The sequence below is a fragment of the Phaseolus vulgaris genome, chromosome 11 (genome assembly GCF_051622355.1).
Source record: "Phaseolus vulgaris cultivar YP4 chromosome 11, ASM5162235v1, whole genome shotgun sequence".
NCBI lineage: Eukaryota > Viridiplantae > Streptophyta > Magnoliopsida > Fabales > Fabaceae > Phaseolus > Phaseolus vulgaris.
The window spans coordinates 1,343,302-1,362,625 of NC_143508.1; the positions used below are offsets into that span (position 1 = coordinate 1,343,302).

A 19,324-nucleotide genomic window follows, 5' to 3' on the forward strand; every position below is an offset into this window, starting at 1 on the left:
TTAAATATTTCTTGAATATTTACAGTTTATTTAAGATAAAATTAAGTGATTTTAATTTATATTTATTATTATTATTTAAATATATTTGAAATAAAATATATTTAATATTTTATTATATGTGCAGTTCTGTTAAAAAAAATTAAAATGTGAATAATTTATAGTAAATATTGTAATAGAATAAGGATATATAAGTTATTTTACATATTTATGATCTTTATTTCTATGCTACTTTGTGAAGAAGCATTTAACCTCCTCTCCCACCCTTTCGTGCTCTCATTTCCTCTTATCTGCAAATCCAAACAGTATTTTCTCACTTTTCGTCTTCGATATTAGCTTATTTGTACACTTAAGAATGTGACTAAAGAATGATAAATCAATTAAATCTATGAGTAAAATCACAACAATTTCTAAAGAGAAAAGAAAACTAAAGAGAAAATAATAGACCAAACTTTTCTCCTTTCGGCCCATCCAAAAAATTCGCTTAGACAAAATAAAGATAAATTCGATAAATATAATATTTATTACAAATGTTTTAAAAAAAATCTATATTAAATAAATTTTATCAAAAACTAACACTTGATTTATTTTATTTTAAGCTCTCTATGCATCTTGAAATTCAAAATAAATTGAAGATATTCATTTTTTAAATAATGCATGTTATGGATTCTACTTAAAAATGAAAAAGTTGAATAACTTATCAAATAAGACTTACAAATTTATAGTGTGTTTTTTTATGGATTATTATAGTTCGTTAATATTGATTTTTCTTAATATATCTCTCTCTTGAAATACACAATTTATGTAGAAAATTACCATAAATTGTTTCCTTAAAACTAACCTAAAATCAATCAAAAAATAATTTTAACCAAAACATACAAGTTTATTGAAACACTTTATCCAAACCAACGAACAACTAAAATAGTCAAAACACACATTTACAATCATTTATTACACCCACTCCTGGTTACAAGATCTTTTAATTTTTTTCAAAAAGTCATTCCAAATTAAATATTATATCCCATGATATTCAAACTCCAATCCATAATTAACTCAATTTATAAAGTGACTTTTTTGAAATTTATATAACTTATATAAATACTCTAGTTATTGAGTGTTCATTTTATAAAAATTATTTAATGGAAAATATTATTTTATCCTACATATAAAAAAGATAAAGTTATCTTTCCTTTTTAAACTTTAAATCTTGGTGTATATTTTATCAAGATTTGATTTTAACAGAAAAGATTTTACTAGTCATTTAAATAGAATATAAAAAGATTCTTACAAATATATATCATATTTTACACTATAAATAAGTTCAATTTCAGATAAATTTCTCATCACTCTTGTGTTTTTCATTACTGCCATACCCAATCGCTAATCTGGAGATTGCAAGTTCGGTGTTTTATAACAGCAAAGGTATTTCTAATTGTTTCATGTTATTTTTCTGTTCAGTGATTTTTTTTCGTGACTATTGTCTTTTCTTTTAATTTCATCTCAATGTTTATAATTTGATCTCACCTTTCGAAACAAAAAGAACACACTTCTTGTTCTTTAAAATCACTTAAAATTGAAAATGATTTTTCCTCAATTCTTAGTGTTAGTTTTTGACAAATTTACTTAATATGGATTTTCTTGGAAGAAAATAATAATAAATGTTTTTTTTATATAATATCTTTTAAATATTCCGAGAGTGTTTCTTTCTGTCCTCCAAAAAAAATGACTTCCTGCACCCATCATTCTCAGAAAAATACCATCTTACACTTTTTAAAAATGACTTTCGGATTAGTTTTTTTGAATATTTTCATAACATACTTTTCAGAATACATTTTTATAAATTCAGATTTACAATTTTGGAAATTAAAAAAATGTGTTATGGAAAAAATATTCCATAATGATTTTTTCTCTTCCAGATTTTCTATTTTAAAAACACTTTACTTACGAAATTCTTATTCCAGAAATACCTTTTGCTGAAACTCTTATTCCATAATCAATCACAATTAACAAAGATAATTCTGGTGGTATTATAATATGTAGTACAGACACTCACACGAACATTGATACTACACGGACACAAACACGAAGATAAGTATAATAAAAAATTTAGGACACGAGGACAAAGATCTATATATTATATAATTATGAATTATATAAATTGACAATAAAGATTTATGTACACAAGTATGTTCCAAATTATTTTTTTGGAGCATAAATATGTTTTTCATAACTGGTTTAAAAAGATTTGTTTCTTATTTTTGTAATCATAATAAAAATTATACAGTAAGTTTGAGTTTTTAGAAAATTAATGTATTTTTCCTTTTTAAAATTGTGTTTGAACCGTACTAGAATTGTCATAAATCAAACAAATATTTTTTGAATTAGACACTTCACGAATATGTGTCTTACAAGTGTTATATGAGTGTCGGTGTTCGATATGAGTATCCAACACCGACACGCCATTTAAGAGGAGTGTCTGAGTTTCATTACAAAGAACGTAGAGATGAAGGAATTAAAATGTAGGGGTGTAGCAAGTAAAATGTAGGGATGTAAGAAAGTAAAATTAGGGCTGTAGAAAGTAAAATGTAGGGGTGCAAGAATAAATACCCTCTAAGGGAAATAACAGGGCCCATTGGGCCATTGGTGTCAGAAAGACAAAGAAAGAGTGAAAGAGAGGAAAAACGTTAGCTGAAAGAAAGTAATCGGACAGAGAAAAACAGAGCGGAACCTGACATCTGTAAAATTGTATTGTATCGTATTGCTTCATATCTTCTTATATCTCATCCGAAATTCGCCGAGTCGAGTTGGACTCACCCACCCTAACTCGTTCTCTCTCTCTCTTTCTTCTTCCCCTTTGGTTGTATCTGTGAGCTACCCACCCTCCTCCCACTATTCTTCCTCCACCTCAACCCACCCTCATTCGCATCCTTTCCGGTAATCAATCCCTTCTCTATTTCATTCTTCACTTCCTGTTACTTCCTCCAATCTCTGCAATTTCTTCAAAGATCTTTCTTTTTCCCACCATTTCCCCTTTCCCCCTTTCACCTTCTGCATGCTCCTCTTCTTCCTCCTCGAATCCCCACACGCCCTAAACCTCCACCTTTCTCGTTGCTTCTCTCAATTTTGGATTGAGATTTTAACTTGTGCGTGCGTGGGTTCGTGATTGTTCAGGTTTTTTGGATAAAACCCTCGTTTTCTCAGCTCTTTTACACCGCGATAATAATCGTAATAGGCTCTCGCGAGCTCCGTAATATGAGTTCCTCGCTTTCTTTTTGCTTCCGCCCGTTGAATGTGTGTTTTCGTCTTTTCTTGGGTTTGAGCTTTTGATTTTTTGTGTGTTTGTTTATTGGAATCTGATGTAGGCTAGGGTAGTAGCTTGTTAGTTGCCTATTCATTCCCACCTTTTTTTGTTGTTTTCATGCAATCCCCAGCTGCTGCTGTCCTTTTGTTTATATGTTATTGGGGTTTTTGTTTTTCTTTGTGTGTGTGAGCGAGTATGAGTTATAGGGCATTCTTCTTGGTTCAATTGGGCAGCTTATGCCAATGCTACACCTTCAGGACATAGCTTTTACCGTGATTTTTTTTATGGATGTTTTAGTCTTGTTATTTTCGATAGTTTGAATGGGAATTGCTGGGTTGGGTTTGCAATTCGTTCTTTCAGATGACAGCGGGATTTAAATAATTTTTTTGATCTATTTGTGATGATATTTTAATCAGTTCTTGTATGGATTAGGTTGTTATCCCTTTTGTTGCAATTGAAACCCCTTTGTCTTTATAGTTCTGTATTGGTGATGTTACTTTATGTCTGGTTTGGAAATTTAAAACTTGATGTTTGATGATTAATTGAAACTTCATTTTTTTTATCCAGAATTTGTATCTGATGTACATGCCCACACTTTCAATAGTTGAATAATGGCTGTTGAGACTTCCGATAAACCAAATTTACCTCATGATTTTGACGACGATGATGATGCACCCATAATATACAAAAGGTTATCAGCTAAGAAAAATCAATCACTTCCAGAAGCACCAAATTTACCTCATGATTTTGACGATGATGATGATGCACCCATAATTTACAAAAGGTTATCAGCTAAGAAAAATCAATCACTTTCAGAAGCAAGGAAGTCAAGTTCTCACATTCATGAGGGACAGTCATATAGACAGATTCCTAATGCATCTTCTTCGAATGGCCAAACTTCTAGCATGCAGAAAGGTAATACTGCCCCATCTCTTAAGCCATCAGCCATGAAGCCTTCTGTAGGTATCTCAAGAGCTCCAAATTCTGTTGGCAACACCTCCTCTGTGAAGTTTCCTGTAGCAAATTCAAAATCACCTTCATTGGCAGATAAGCAGAAAATGTCCATTGACGTCAAGGTGGAACCAAAATCTACTGTACACAGTGGTAAAGATTTCTGTGAAGATTCTGAAGATGATGAGGATAATAAACCGTTGAGTTTTAGGCTGAAGAATTCTAACCATGATAACAAGGTGACGTCTGTCGTCAAGAAATCTTATGAAGACTCTGATGGTGATGATGATGTCCCTTTGTCAAAAAAGTTACCTCGTAATTTCAATTTGGGAACAAGTAGCAGTAACCATGACGACTCTGATAAGAAGCCTATTTCTAAAATTCAGAAAGAGCGGCAAAATGGTTCTGGCATGAGTAATAAACAGGACAGGCCATCTCTATTGCCAGCTAAAAGACCACTAGATAATAGTAATTCCTTGCACCCTTCTGTTAAGAAGCCTAAGGTCTCAGGCTCAGATGCATCTATCAAAACCAAGCCAGGCTTTCAGAAACGTGAGCTGAAGCTAGAGGATGATGATGATGATGATGATATTCCTATTTCCCAGAGAATAAAGAAACAAACCGTGTCAGGTGATAAATCATCTTCCATGAAGAAGGTGATTACAAAGGTTGCTAAAGTTAACAAGTCTAGCTCAAAATCTTTCAAGAAACAGACCAAGAAGCCAGTTAAAAAATCAGGCAGTGGTTCAGAATATTCCAAATCTAGCAAACTTCTTCCTAGCTCTGGTGATGGGCAGAAAAAATGGACTACTTTGGTTCACAATGGTGTCATTTTCCCCCCTCCTTACCAGCGGCATGGTGTAAAGATGCTCTATAAGGGAAGACCAGTTGATTTGACTCCTGAGCAAGAGGAGGTAGGGTTTTATTTCTGAAGACTACGCTCTTCAGATTTTGGTTGACGAACTGCTCTTGTACCTTTTCTTTTTTGATGAATTGGGATTATTTAAGTACATTAATGTGCAAGTTTCTTTCTGAATTCTCTTTTGAGCCTTTTTCCAAATTATAAACTTCAAAATTATTTTTCAGGTTGCTACAATGTATGCAGTCATGCGAGATACTGAGTACATGCAGAAAGATAAGTTCAAGGATAATTTCTGGTCTGACTGGCGAAAGTTGCTTGGAAGAAATCATGTTATCCAGAACTTGAAAGACTGTGATTTCACTCCAATATATGACTGGTACCAAAGTGAGAAGGAAAAGAAGAAGCAAATGACCACCGATGTAAGTTTGTCATTTGTTACATTACACTTCACTTGACAATGATAGCAATTTACATATTAGAGCACTATCTGATTTTTAAGCAGATTTTTTATTTATTTCCAATGTGAGAAGGAAAAGAAGAAGCAAATGACCCCTCATACTGCAGTTTTAAATGATCCTTCACACTGCAGTTTTAATTTATTTTATGAAAGACTCACATTATATATATACCCAATTAAAGTGTGCCTAAAATGGGAAATCAAATTCACAAAGAGACACAGCTCACACGGGGAAGTAGGCAGATGGACCACAGAAAATTCTCACTATAGGAATAACAGAACTCACACATGGCAAAATGATGGGGAAATTGAGTTCTGTTCGAAAGAAGGCAGTGGACTGTGAGCAGCAGGGTAGATAGACATTTAGTGGAAAATTTAGGGAAAATTGTGTCTGTATTTATTTCTTTTCCCTTTACCGTATTCAGAAGTTTGTTTTCTGTAAGAACTTCTTTGGGGGTTGATATTAGGAAAGAGTGATTTAGTGAATTGCAGAAATATATATTCTATGCACATTTTTCATACCCTATTTGTATGAATTTGAATTGTGGCAAGTTTGATCTGAGTTAGCCTGAGAGGTTTATTCTTGTTGTGTTTATTATTTTTTGTTTTGATTATTGACCCCTTTTTGTCTTGTCTTTATGCAGGAGAAGAAAACTGTGAAGGAAGAGAAAATGAAACAAGAGGAGAAATACATGTGGGCTATTGTAGATGGTGTTAAAGAGAAGGTTTAATTTTCTCTCTCTCTAATTTGTGTAGATTTCTATCTTAAAATTTCCGTCAGACTTTATGAACTGTAATCGGGCATTCTATTTTTTGTTGGAGAATTATTCATGTTGCTTTCTCGTGTAGTTGTTGAGTTATTGTTACTGTGGTTGGATATTGACTTACTTTTTATATCTCCATACTTGTTTAATGCTAGATTGCTTTGTGAAGTTAATAATGCTGACCAGAACAATGTCAGTCACCATCATGTTGCCAATTTAATATAGACAAGTTTACACCCTTTAATTTTGGGCCATGTGTATATTAGACCTTAGTGTTCAAATTTTGTGCATATACCCTGCTGTTAGGGGAATACAAAGTGACTGACCCTATGTTAAAATATTTAACCTGATAATACATTATTGATTACACAATCCATGTTTAGATGGAAGAAGTAGAAAATCTGGTTTTCAAGGGATTACTTGCACTTCGTTAAACCATAAAGGTTTAATCTGTTCAAGGTCTAAAGTTAAAGGGCTTAATTTAAAATTATACTAACTTTTCATGTATATTGAATTTTCACTTCTCCCATTAGTAGACACCTTTTGCTGAATAATTGGCACTGTAAGGATGCTCTATATCTTTCTTTCCATATAATGTGTTTCTGTATTCTTTACAACATGGTTGTTTTCAAGGGAGTTGTATATGTGCTTGAAGCTCCACTTTTTTCTCCTATTTAATTGTGTGGCATTCTATACTCAATCCTTTCTCTAATATACTCATTAGGAATCATTTTAATTTATGACTATTTTTATCAAATCTTTGTTTTTAGGTTGGGAATTTTAGAGTTGAACCACCAGGATTGTTCCGAGGCCGGGGAGAGCACCCCAAGGTTGTTACTGGAACAAGATACACTTATTTTTTTCAGATACAGTGGTTTTATATATGGTGACTTCAACTTCTGGATTTTGACTGGCTTCTACAGTTTATAATGTATACTTATTGACTGTAATTTATGTTACTAGATGGGAAAATTGAAAAAACGCATTCATCCAGGTGACATCACAATTAATATTGGAAAGGATGCCCCAATTCCTGAATGTCCTATTCCTGGTGAAAGGTATTACTTCCATTATTTGACATAGAGAAGAAATTTAAAAGAATATTGAATATGCTACCAAGTTGAAAGCCAGTTTTTCTAATCATTAGTTGTCAAACCTTGGCAGGTGGAAGGAGATAAGACATGATAATACAGTTACCTGGTTAGCCTATTGGAGTGACCCTATAAATCCAAAGTTATTCAAATATGTGTTTCTGGCTGCTAGTAGTTCCTTGAAGGGTCAAAGTGACAAGGAAAAGTATGAGAAAGCTAGGATGTTAAAGGTGCTTTCATGCTGTGTTCGCCAGCCTTGTGAATTTCATGTTTTTCGTTTGATATTTTGGGATGACATTTTTAAGGGCCTGTCTAATTATTGTAGTTCTTGACTTCTTGGTGCAGGATTATATAGAGAACATTAGGTCTGCATACACAAAAGATTTTACCAATAAAGATATTACTAAGCTGCAAATTGCTGTTGCTACTTATCTTATTGATAAACTAGCTCTGAGGGCTGGCAATGAGAAGGTATTATGTTGGTATATGCACTTACACACTCTCATTTGTTAACAGCAAGTTACATTCTTCAACAAAACATACATTTGTATACATGATGTCAAAAGCCATAGAAATGCATACTTTGCTAGCATTTGATATTTTTTTTGTCAATTGAACTCTTAGGCTCTTGCTAATTTCATTTAAATTACCCCAATATCTAAAGAATCAATTAATCATGTACTACTTGAATATTTTGTTTTTAATTCCATGTTTATAATATCTATATCTATCTATCTATATGTATATAGTAGAATCTGACTTGGCAAAGGAAGGCAGACTGATTAAAGTTATAAGTTGTCACTATAAAGTCTTGCTTGTTAACCTGAGTAAATTTCGATAAAATTTCCTAAAGAAATTAATTGTATGTAAGGCTTTGTTAGGAAATGCCATGGAGGTATTCCTACCCTCGACTAAATATCATATACTTTTTTTATAGTGCAAAACCTAGAGGTGAATAAATGTATACATTATTTCAATTTGTTGAAATAACTTGTTCTACACATGCAACTTCCACAGTGTGTTTGACTGTGTTCATAGTAGATGATTATTTTGATTGTAGTTGTTAAATTTGGTATTTCATAATTGCATTTCTTCAGGATGACGATGAAGCTGATACTGTTGGTTGCTGCACATTAAAAGTAGAGAATGTGATAAGAGAACCTCCCAACAAACTCAAGGTATTTGGATTTCTAATTATTTTCACTTCATGTTAAGGTTGATGAGTTTTAAGTCCTTCAGGGGTTTTTCTAAGTTTAGTAGTCCTTCTCAGATTGTTTTAATGGTAGCCTCCCTTGATAATTATATTTATTAGTAACGTTGTTACCTGTGTCTTGTACAGTTTAACTTCCTTGGTAAAGATTCTATCAAGTATGAAAATACAGTTGAGGTTGAGCTTCCTGTATATAATGCAATCTTGAAGTTACAAAAAGGTGGGAAATTAGCTATTAATTTTTTTATGTTTTAAGCATGAGACTGAAGCACTTAATAATTTTTTCCCTGTAATACTCAGATAAACGTCCTGGTGATGATCTTTTTGATAAGCTGGATACAAGTAAATTGAATGCTCATCTAAAGGAACTCATGCCTGGTCTAACAGCAAAAGTCTTCCGTACATTCAATGCATCAATCACATTGGATAATATGGTACAAGTTGATTTTGAAAATTCCTGATATTCACATTTCTTGCAGATAAAATAAAGAAAAAGGAAAAAAGCTAGTTCTCTTGTTCTGTTTTTCACTGTTCCTATATGATCTCAGCCTCAGTATACATTGTTATTTGATTGTATGTTTAATGATTGAGTTTTTAAATGTGGGACCTCCCACCCCCTAAGAAAATAGCTAAGACAGCATGTCTTATTAGAGACCAATACACCAAAGCCTCTCGTTTATACGCTTTCAGATTTGTCTGTGTGGTCATATAAAAAAAATTCTATACATTTTGTATGCAATATAATGACTCCGCACAAATACAAAATTGCATTCCCTTGTAAAAATTGTTGCTTCTGGTGAAATTGTTATGCATGTCTTAAAAATTCTCATGTTATCAATATGTCGTAAAGTCAACCATATGTTTATTGGATCATGTATATACTATGATTTCTTTTATTGGATATACAATAGACTAACATGATTTTTGTGGAATTTTGTGAGGACAGTTAAACAAAGGAACTAAAGACGGAGATGTTGGGGAGAAAATTGTTGTTTATCAGCATGCAAATAAACAGGTTAGTTGGCTAAAGCATGTTGCTTATTTATACCTATGATATTGCATTTTAGTATTTTGATTTTTTCATATTTAAGTTGTAATGACTTGTGTCTTTCATAACAGGTTGCTATCATTTGCAATCATCAACGTAGTGTTTCAAAATCTCATGATGCACAAATGTCAAAGTTAACTGAAAAAATTGATGAACTTCAGGTATGCATAATAATAATATCTGAAAATTGTTAATATGAGACTGCGATGGTTTGGGTGGCCCATTCACACAGTTATATGTGGCTTATCTTTACTTGTAGGCTGTTCTGAAGGAGCTGAAAACGGATTTAGACAGGGCAAGGAAAGGGAAGCCTCCTTCAAAGAGTTCAGATGGAAAGACAAAAAAGAACTTGACTCCTGAAGTGTAATTTAGCTTTTCGTAACATCTTTAGTCATTGATTGTCAATTGATTGCTTAACATGATGTTTGATTGTGGTTTATGTAATCTACAGACTAGAGAAAAAGATATCTCAAACCAATGCAAAAATCGAGAAGATGCAACGTGATATGAAGACAAAAGAAGATTTAAAAACTGTGGCATTAGGCACATCCAAGATAAACTACCTTGACCCTAGGATTACAGTTGCTTGGTGCAAGCGGCATGAGGTTCCTATCGAAAAGGTGCTGGCTTCTTCCTTGTTTAGATCATGTTATTAATATTGTTGCGATATCAATTTCTAGAAGCAGGAGTGGTCTAGTAGAACCATGTTCAGTCCCAAAGTATTTTAAGTTTATTTAATAATTACAATTTTTTTTGGCACCCCTAAAATTTTTAAAAGGGTTTTTTACTTGATCCATATAATGTACTATTCTTGTACTCACAACAATTATGTAGTATTTTGTTCAGAGGAAAATATTAGTTAGATATTATGCATGTGGAAATACTAAAATTTCTTAGTTTATAATGCATGTGGAAATTTAAATTTTCTTTATGGTCATTTATTTATTCTTGTGCCCTAAAAGACCCTTTGTGTGCTTTATTATTACTGGCAGGCATGCTTCTTTGCCCCATGGGCTGCATTTTCAATAATGTTTCATCTGTGGTCAAAACTGACAGGATCTTGTGCTTGGTTGGTTTATATGCATGCCTTCATCACTCATTTTGTTTTTTAATCTTGAGCTACTTGCTTGAAATGTTACAGATTTTCAACAAGTCTCTGCTGGCAAAATTCTGTTGGGCAATGGATGTGGATCCTGACTTCAGATTCTGAGAACTATGGAATGGAGCTATGTTGTCATGCTGGGGAAAAACAGTTCTTTTTTACTTATTTATTTTCTATAAAAAAATTATTTTTTTCTATTTGTCAATTTTAACGGAAATTGATGTTGTAAGTCCATCTAATCTAATTATGGGGTGAGTTTCCCCTTTTCTTCATTGACCAGTTTTATACTTAAAACTCTTAACCATTCATAGTCATGATTTTAATGTGATACACATTACCAAACCTGCAAAATGACCTATAATTTCGTTCTTTTATTTCATTTAGTAGTCTGTGATTGGTACTTGTTTCTATCTTGCTGCAAATTTCTCTTCTATTTTAACTGGACACAAATTTGCTGTTTAGAAGGGATCATTCATGGGATAGAAAACTTAAATCTTCAATTATTCTTCACTTTTGCTAACCAAATTTGAAGTATCGAGGGCTTTGAAATCATCTTACAATTTTGGTGTAGATTTTAACTCTGGAGGTATTTTAATCAATCAATCATGAGGCAGTTTGTTAGAAAAAGAAATCTTTTGAATAGATTTGTTTGCAATATTAACACAAGTTTTAATTCAATCTTTTTTTTCATGCAAATCAAATTGAATTAAATTACTTTAAGGAAGAAAAAAACAGAACATTGAGATTTTCTATAATCCTTGGAACTATTTAAATTCCTCAAGGTCCTAATTATTAATCAAATCAACCTATAGTAAAAGACATCTTATTACCAATTATGATAATTTTGATAGAGTTATAATTTCTGAAGCTTGAAAATTTAAAAAGCAAATATTTATTATTCCTTTTTTCCAGACTATGTGATTATTTTAAACAATTAATTAAACCAAAATCTAAAGACATTGTGTAGTTGAATAAAGTTATTATAATACAATGTTTCCAGCTCAACTTATTTTGGCCTTTTTTGTAAGCAAAAGATTGTGAGTGAATAAAACATTAGCATTCAATAATATGAAAGGAAATAACACTCAAATTCCAGTGAATAACCCACCCTTCAAGTTTTTTTATGTTCTCTGGTGCTATCTTTTAGGATCTTTTATAAACCAAATAAACCATCAATTTGGTGTTAAAGTATTACCTTAGAAACATTTATAATAGTTCCTTAAATATTTAAAATCCTTTCAAACTAGTCCATGAACTCAAGAACTGAGTACTGGGCAGATAGAGTAGTAGTTCAAGTGCAAAATTGGTGGTTTATAATTATATATTTATCATTTTATACATAAAGAATGATCCGAGAAAAAAAATATTATGAATAAAATTATTTTATGCTAGTTTTAAATTGTGTATAAATAAAAATGACTATTTTATATATTATATAATTTTAATATGATATAATTGGTAATTCTAAAACTACAAAACATAATTTACGATTTTTTTCTTTAGGAATAAAATCCTTGAGAAAATAAATGACTTTATATAATTCAAAATTAATATAAATAAAAAATTACAAGAGTTTGAGTAAATTTTTATTTTTATTTTTTTAAAATGAAATATTAAAAGTAAATTACTGAATAAAAGAAGTAAAATAATTATCTTATTTATATTAAATAATAAATATATTACTTAATAAAATTAAGTAAAAATAATAATTATCTTAATTTAACTTATTATTTTTTACATTAACTATAATTAGTTATAAGATCTAAAAGAGAATATTTAGAAAATATTTCTGTAGGGACTAAAGAAAATGAATTATATTTAAAGGGATAAATACATATTTAATCAAACAGTCCATGAAAATCAACCGAATGCTGATATATTAACACACTCAACAATAAAAACATACACTTCACATCTTAATAAATTAATAATTTATTTTATTTTATTTTATTTTATTTTTTAATTTAAAAATATTACTCTATTATTATAAACTATATCAAATGTATGTTATACTGTTCATTGTTCATAGTGTGAACAAAACTCTTTTCAAACAAAAATCTTTCTTGATTGCTACTAATTAACCATAAATGAACATTGAAAAGAATCTAACAACGCCTTATCAGTTTTACCTGTTAAATTAAAAGCAACATTAAAAGAAAAAGTAACACTCAAATCTCAATCCTTTAACTTTTTCTCTGATTGTTCTGTTTGTTCATAGTTTATCATGCACTCATTCTCATCATACATGGAAATGTGGTTCATTCTCTCTGTTCTGTGTTTTTGCCTTTGGCTGATTCTCAAATCCACATGCAAACTTCTCTTTCCTTCCCTCCCTCCGGGGCCTCCCAAATGCAACTTTACATTGCTACGAGGATACCTCACTGACCCCAAAACCATTCTTCAAAAACTCCATGCAAAATATGGTCCTTTTTTCACTGTTTATGTTGGTTATTCTCACACTGATATTTTCATCGCAAGTCGTTTCCTTGCACACCAAGCTTTGATCCAACATGGCACCATCTTTGCTGATCGCCCCAGGGCTAACCCCACCAACAAGGTTATAAGTAGCAACCAAAATGACATTCTTTTCAGCTTCTATGGCCCCAGATGGCGCCTCCTTAGGCGCAACCTCACTTCAGGAATCCTTCATCCCTTAAAGGTCAAATCTTTTGCACACGCACGCAAATGGGTCCTAGCCATGCTCCTACAAGGCCTCATATCTGATTCTCATGCCAACAGCCCCATAAGGGTCATTGACCATTTTCAATATGCCATGTTTTCTTTGATGGTTTTGATGTGCTTTGGTGACAAACTCGATGAGAAGCAAATAAGGGAAATTGAGGAGAGTCAACGTGACATGCTTGTGAGCTATGCTAGGTACAGTGTCTTGAATTTTTGGCCACCAGTTACTAGGATTTTGTTCTGGAAGAGGTGGAAGGAGTTCTTGCAGAAGCGGAGAGACCAAGATGCCGTGTTGATTCCTCACATCAATGCTCGAAGGAAGGCTAAGGAAGAGAGAGTGAGCAATGGCTCAAGTCAGAAGAGTGATTCTGTGCTGTCATATGTGGACAGTTTGTTGGATTTGCAGATGTTGGAAGATGAGGAGGGGTTAAATTTTGATGATGGTAAAATTTGCACCTTGTGTTCGGAGTTTCTGAATGCTGGATCTGATACAACTTCAACTGCATTGGAGTGGATCATGGCAAATTTGGTGAAATACCCAGAAATCCAAGAAAGTGTAGTGGAGGAAATTAGAGGGGTGATGGTTGGTAGAGAGGATAGGGAAGTGAAGGAGGAGGATTTGCATAAATTGCCTTATCTCAAGGCTGTGATTTTGGAGGGGTTGAGGCGTCACCCTCCATTGCACTTTGTGGCTCCTCACAAGGTAACAAAAGATGTTGTTTTAAATGGTTATTTGGTGCCTACCTATGCCTCAGTGAATTTCTTGGTGGCAGAGATAGGGAGGGACCCAACTGCTTGGGATGACCCTATGGCCTTTAAGCCAGAGAGGTTCATGAACATTGGGGAGCAAAAGGGAGGCACAACTTTTGACATAATGGGAAGTAAAGAGATAAAGATGATGCCATTTGGGGCAGGGAGGAGAATGTGTCCTGGCTATGCTTTGGCAATACTGCACTTGGAGTACTTTGTGGCCAATTTTCTTTGGAATTTTGAGTGGAAGGCTGTTGATGGAGACCATGTTGATCTGTCAGAGGAGCTGCAGTTCACAACAGTAATGAAGAATCCTTTGAAGGTTCATATATTACCTAGGAAAATTATTGGTGACATTTTGCTCTAAACAAAATTCCACTTCTGTTTAATGAGTATATTTCCAGAGATTATTCAGTTGACTGATTGCTTGTTTGTTTGCTGCTATTAACATTCATGTAACCAGAAGTTAGTGTCCCCTATCCTTTACTTTATTAGAAAAATGATATTCAGAGAGAATAAAAGTAACTCAAAAATAAAATAAAAATTGAAAGTTTGAAATGTTGGTTTCTTGGAATGAGTTTTTCAAAAACCATCTTTCTCACACCTCTATGCTTTTCATTATTATGCATTAGTTAAAGCCTTTCAAGCTTCAAATCATACTAGTTTCAGGTTTTCCTATAATAACCGCAGAAAGAATGTTTGAAAAGTGCAACAAATAAAGTTAAATAAAATAGCAAAAAATGGTAATAATTGCAGTACTTGTACAGTCTTAGTTGTTTTCTATTTCCTTGCTACAAGACATAAATTGACTGGTAAATCAAATATCAGTTTGAACATTATTGATATTTGCCTCCGAGCTACGAGATCCATGATCAAGCAGAGTGCAGTTGCTTCCACGCATTAAGAATTATGAATGAGCTAAATAATATTGCAGGATATATAGACATCCTTTTTTTGGTGAGCTTCAAGGATGCATTTGATGCATGAAAAAGATCAACAAACATTACACTTCAAGATGGTGCAAGGTCTCTTTACTTCCTGGAGCCTTAACTGCATCTCTCTCTAAATATTGAATAAAATCCATTACCAAAGGATCAGTCCAAGGGGCTCCCAGTGGAGCTTCATCACCAGCAACCCACCCCAGGTGGCCACCTTTGGGTGTCACTATTAACAAGCAGTTTGGATTTTCCTGACATGATAAACAGTATTATAGTTAAAATAAGAGTCAAAATAAAATGAATGAAAATCAAATAAAGAGGAAGAAATGTAGATGATTTGACAGAAAAAGAATAAATAAAATTGGAGTTTGTTCAATCAGCCAACAGAGGGAGAAAGATTAGTACAAACCTAGAGAGGTATTGTAGATTATTTTGACAGATGCTCTAGCATACATGAAAGCAAAACACCCAACAATGTGATGGTAAAACATGTACACATAACAAAGCCATTACTATCAAACACACTGATTTGGTATTACCAAGAGGTATTTGTAACTTCTATTAGTCACCCAATTAATTCCCCTTCACCAGGTTGGATCTTTAGTGTGTACATAGTTATTTCAAGTTTAGACCTATGAGACTTGGACACGCCTAAATGGCGTGTCCGTGTTGGACACACGTATTCGACACTCGTAAGACACTCATAAGACAAGTTTACGTGAAGTGTCCAATTCAAAAAATATTTGTTGGATTTCTAACAATTCTAACACAGTTCTAACACAATTTTAAAAAAAAGAAATACATTAATTTTCTAAAAACTCAAATTTATTATATAAATTTTTATTATAAAAATAAGGAACAAATCTTTTTAAATCATTTATAAGAACAATCTTTTTGCTATAAAAAAAACTAAAACATACTTGTGCACATAAATCTTTATTGTCAATTTATATAATATATAGATTTGTATCCTACATTTTAGAGATTATATGTATCTCAGTATCTGTGTGTGCGCTACATATGTTTAGAGACTACATCCTAAATCGGAAATCAAACTCTAATCCTTGGTTAAGAAACACAAGTATTTGTGACTTGTGTACTTTTGATATTATCAAACACATTGTAGTCAAGAATGGAATGGTAACACTAAATTTCATAATCCCATCTCTAAATACAAAATTACATACCTTGATATCTTCACGAGGAATTCCCCTATAAGGAGCAATCGGATCATTGGCTGCCTGAAAAAGTAAGAGATTCTTTTGAGTTCAATAATTTATTTATTTATTCACAACAGAAGGTGCAAAAACCTAGACACTCTCAGTTCAAGAGATTGGGGCTAGTGCCATTTCGGTTACAAGCTCAATATCTTGATTTATAAAAATAAAAGTCAGTCTAGATTGAAGATTCATTTCACAATTCCCAAATACTTTCTTCTTCCTTTGTAATATAAGGAGAGCATTGTGTCACTTTGAAAGAGATAGCATAAAAAGATCAATAAATAGAGTTCAAAAAGCATAAATGACAAAAATATTAATCAACAAGCAGGAAATAGGTTATCATTTCAATTTTACACAACTAAACACCAGAAGAAACATAGATAAAACTATTTGAGTCAACAACAAATTTTACCTGAATGCAAAGCAAAGGGGTTTTAACATGTTTTATGGAATCTGAACTGCTTGAATTGGAGTAGTATTCATCCACAGACTTGAATCCAAAAGAAACTGCGAACCTCATAGATGAATATCTGAGCAGACATAATTCACAAGTGTGATCTATCTATTTATCTATCAAGCTTCCATTGAGTAGGGGCACATACCACGGGTCAGTCCATCATCAAATTCCCTAACAGACTTGGCATTGGCAGCCATTGGAATATTATATTCACCACCCATATCTTCAAAGAGTAAAGCATGTCTGTACTCAAAGAAGAAAAATACAAGACATTAGTGATACCATCCATCATAGCCAGCAAACGGATCCATTAACAAGTAGCTAGAATAACCACAACAACATATAAATTTGTATCACTTCTTGAAAATCTTGCAAAGAGCCTTTGAAAGGGCCTTGTCATAAATAATGTTAAAGCCCTTTCGGAAGTCCTCATCCGCGACAACTAAATTGAAAGGATTACACAACGATACCGCGCCAGAAAGAGGACAATTGTGAGACTCCTGAGATCAGCAAATGAAAAACATAAATAACATGGCAGAAGCAGTATTCAATGGATAAAGGCAAAGATAATCCACCTAAAATCACTTCTAATTGTTTTTACACTGTGAGAGCAAAGTGTAATTTCAATCTCCATTTCCCATTTTTTTCTTACAAAACAGGTTTTTGGTAATCTCCTCATTCAAGCAAACACCTTTACTATTTTTCAAACCAAAATAAACCACCAATTTCATCCATAAGGTATTACCTTCAGTCTTGAATGGTCCTTAAAGTAAAACTAGTTACATGAGCAATCTCAGAAGTATTAAAAATCATTCTGAGTAGTTCCCTAAATATTAACAATCCCTTCAAACTATACAAAATTTACTGAAATATATAACCACAAACTAATTGATACTCAATACTTCAATATTACTTCAATAACTTAATTACTTTAGAGACTCTTTGGGAGAAACAGCAATAGTTCAAGAGCGAAATTGACAATTTCTTCCTTTCTTAAAAGACAACATACTGTTGATCCCTAGTTACACCTTCCAAAGCACCAAAACAATATTCTACACCAAAACCTGAAGCAACACAATGCTTTTGTTTTTCAAAACAAATTAACACAGGAATGAAAAATAATGCTACCTGACCCAAGTAACGAACGAGAATGTTGGCCCCAAGAGACCATCCAACCGCATATAGATTAACATTGGGGTATCTACCAGTGACATGGGAGACAACCTCAGACATGTCTCCTAAAAACGAAGCTGAATAGAACTGCACATCAATGTTCACAACACACACTAGCAGAATCAGTGTCACATATAGTTTTTCTTCTGTTCATCCAATGTCAAATTCAAATCAAACCCAACTCTTAGATTTAGTTTCATTAGCAACAACAATATTGAGCTGACCTGAGGAGTAGTAACAGGGCTATCTCCACAACCGCGGCTATTGAAAACCACAACACGCCATCCATTGCTGCGAGCTCTGATCAACATGTGTCTCACGTACGCATCTTCACTACCTCCGGTTAAACCTGGCTGCACAAACCCGTTACAATTTTCAACACCCATTACTTCAAATCAACAAAAAAAGTGTTCTTTATCGTTTTTTCAGTTACGGACCAGCAAGATTAGGACGGGAGAGTCGGGGGGCAAACGGCGGTCGTCGCCGGCGACCCAGTCGAGGGCGACAGCGCCGCCGTCATGGGTCCGGAGGCACTCCCGGCGGAGCCTGATGTCAGGGACGGAGCGGAAGAAGGCGGCGAATATCGTTTCTAGGTGACGGTTGGCGGCGAGGAGGGGGAAAGGGCGGTAGGGGCGAGACAGGTGAGGTAGGGCTGGGAGGAAACGGTCGTGTGCGCCGCCGAGGATTTCGAAGGAGGGATGGGCGGCGGCAGTGGGCATGGGTGCGGCGGAAAAGGTGACGTGGCAGGCGGAGAAGGAGAAGTGGAGGGGTGTGATTAGTGAATTAGTGGTGTTTTTGCATTTGCGAGAAAAAATGAGTGTGGACCCCACCAAACACTTTGCCATTCTCTCTTCTTACCTTATTGGCTAGGAAACACTATCTTCCTTTTATTTTAATCATTTTATTTTCTCTTATTCACTTCTCTCTATTTATGCACCACTCTCACACTATTCACACTATTCATATTCATTGATATAAAAATTAAAAGTCATTTTTAACAAACAAAAACAAAAATTGTACGACGACATGTGTTAAGTCTCGTCATCCGGACATAATCGATCAACACGACTAAAATCATTAAGCTTTTAAAAAATTAACAAGATCAAACAGTAATCAAATATTAGATAATATACTCTTAATTATGATTCAAAATCTTAATCCGGTCCAACAATAAGGGTCCATGACAATCATATAGTCACAGATTTGGAGAGTAAGTTATATCATTAATTGTACCGAACATCCGAGATCTTACTTAATCGTTGAAATATCTTTTGTAGGTATCATTTAAGTTTGAAGTTTACAAAAAAGAGAAACGTGAAAG

At 33.3% G+C, this 19,324-nt stretch overlaps 3 protein-coding genes across 6 annotated transcripts; 2 read left to right on the plus strand and 1 right to left on the minus strand.

Annotated features, from left to right (window-relative positions):
- The first annotated feature begins 2,676 nt into the window (after positions 1-2,676).
- Positions 2,677-11,134, plus strand: LOC137811274 (DNA topoisomerase 1 alpha). Of its 3 annotated transcripts, none has more exons than XM_068612957.2 (16): positions 2,677-2,931; positions 3,866-5,163; positions 5,336-5,530; positions 6,213-6,293; positions 7,103-7,162; positions 7,296-7,390; positions 7,497-7,653; positions 7,769-7,894; positions 8,521-8,601; positions 8,763-8,853; positions 8,934-9,067; positions 9,580-9,648; positions 9,753-9,842; positions 9,941-10,044; positions 10,133-10,301; positions 10,823-11,134. In XM_068612957.2, exons 2-16 carry the CDS (start codon positions 3,910-3,912, stop codon positions 10,889-10,891), a joined length of 2,775 nt encoding a protein of 924 aa, XP_068469058.2. In that variant the 5' UTR covers positions 2,677-2,931; positions 3,866-3,909; the 3' UTR covers positions 10,892-11,134. The 3 variants fall into 3 exon arrangements, with proteins under 3 accessions (XP_068469058.2, XP_068469066.2, XP_068469073.2); XM_068612965.2 differs by having other exon boundaries at positions 2,684-3,168; XM_068612972.2 differs by having other exon boundaries at positions 2,688-3,288.
- A 1,816-nt stretch (positions 11,135-12,950) lies between these two features.
- Positions 12,951-14,780, plus strand: LOC137826098 (cytochrome P450 89A2). The gene has a single exon (XM_068631951.2). The coding sequence runs from the start codon at positions 13,008-13,010 to the stop codon at positions 14,580-14,582; it is 1,575 nt and encodes a 524-aa protein (XP_068488052.2). The 5' UTR covers positions 12,951-13,007; the 3' UTR covers positions 14,583-14,780.
- Positions 14,781-14,913: 133 nt separating this feature from the next.
- On the minus strand, positions 14,914-18,936 carry LOC137826105 (esterase/lipase/thioesterase family protein). Of its 2 annotated transcripts, none has more exons than XR_016517443.1 (8): positions 18,441-18,908; positions 18,228-18,356; positions 17,959-18,090; positions 17,188-17,330; positions 16,976-17,073; positions 16,786-16,903; positions 16,341-16,394; positions 14,914-15,404 (listed from the first exon to the last, which is right to left on the minus strand). XR_016517443.1 is itself a non-coding variant. In XM_068631964.2 (8 exons), exons 1-8 carry the CDS (start codon positions 18,846-18,848, stop codon positions 15,219-15,221), a joined length of 1,245 nt encoding a protein of 414 aa, XP_068488065.2. In that variant the 5' UTR covers positions 18,849-18,936; the 3' UTR covers positions 14,914-15,218. The 2 variants fall into 2 exon arrangements, 1 of the variants encoding a protein (XP_068488065.2); XM_068631964.2 differs by having other exon boundaries at positions 16,786-16,880; positions 18,441-18,936.
- Positions 18,937-19,324: the final 388 nt, after the last annotated feature.

What these genes read in the sequence shown, in the direction of transcription:
- LOC137826098 (XM_068631951.2), top strand. Translation starts at nt 13,008, where the DNA reads ATGCACTCATTCTCATCATACATGGAAATGTGGTTCATTCTCTCTGTT.
- LOC137811274 (XM_068612957.2), top strand. Translation starts at nt 3,910, where the DNA reads ATGGCTGTTGAGACTTCCGATAAACCAAATTTACCTCATGATTTTGAC. An exon ending in AAAAAATTGATGAACTTCAG is followed by an intron (nt 9,843 to 9,940) that starts GTATGCATAATA and finishes CTTTACTTGTAG; the next exon opens with GCTGTTCTGAAGGAGCTGAA. An exon ending in AAGAACTTGACTCCTGAAGT is followed by an intron (nt 10,045 to 10,132) that starts GTAATTTAGCTT and finishes TGTAATCTACAG; the next exon opens with ACTAGAGAAAAAGATATCTC.
- LOC137826105 (XM_068631964.2), bottom strand. Translation starts at nt 18,848, where the DNA reads ATGGCAAAGTGTTTGGTGGGGTCCACACTCATTTTTTCTCGCAAATGC. An exon ending in TCGTTCGTTACTTGGGTCAG is followed by an intron (nt 17,331 to 17,958) that starts GTAGCATTATTT and finishes TGCTGATCTCAG; the next exon opens with GAGTCTCACAATTGTCCTCT. An exon ending in CTTTGCAAGATTTTCAAGAA is followed by an intron (nt 17,074 to 17,187) that starts GTGATACAAATT and finishes CTTTGAGTACAG; the next exon opens with ACATGCTTTACTCTTTGAAG.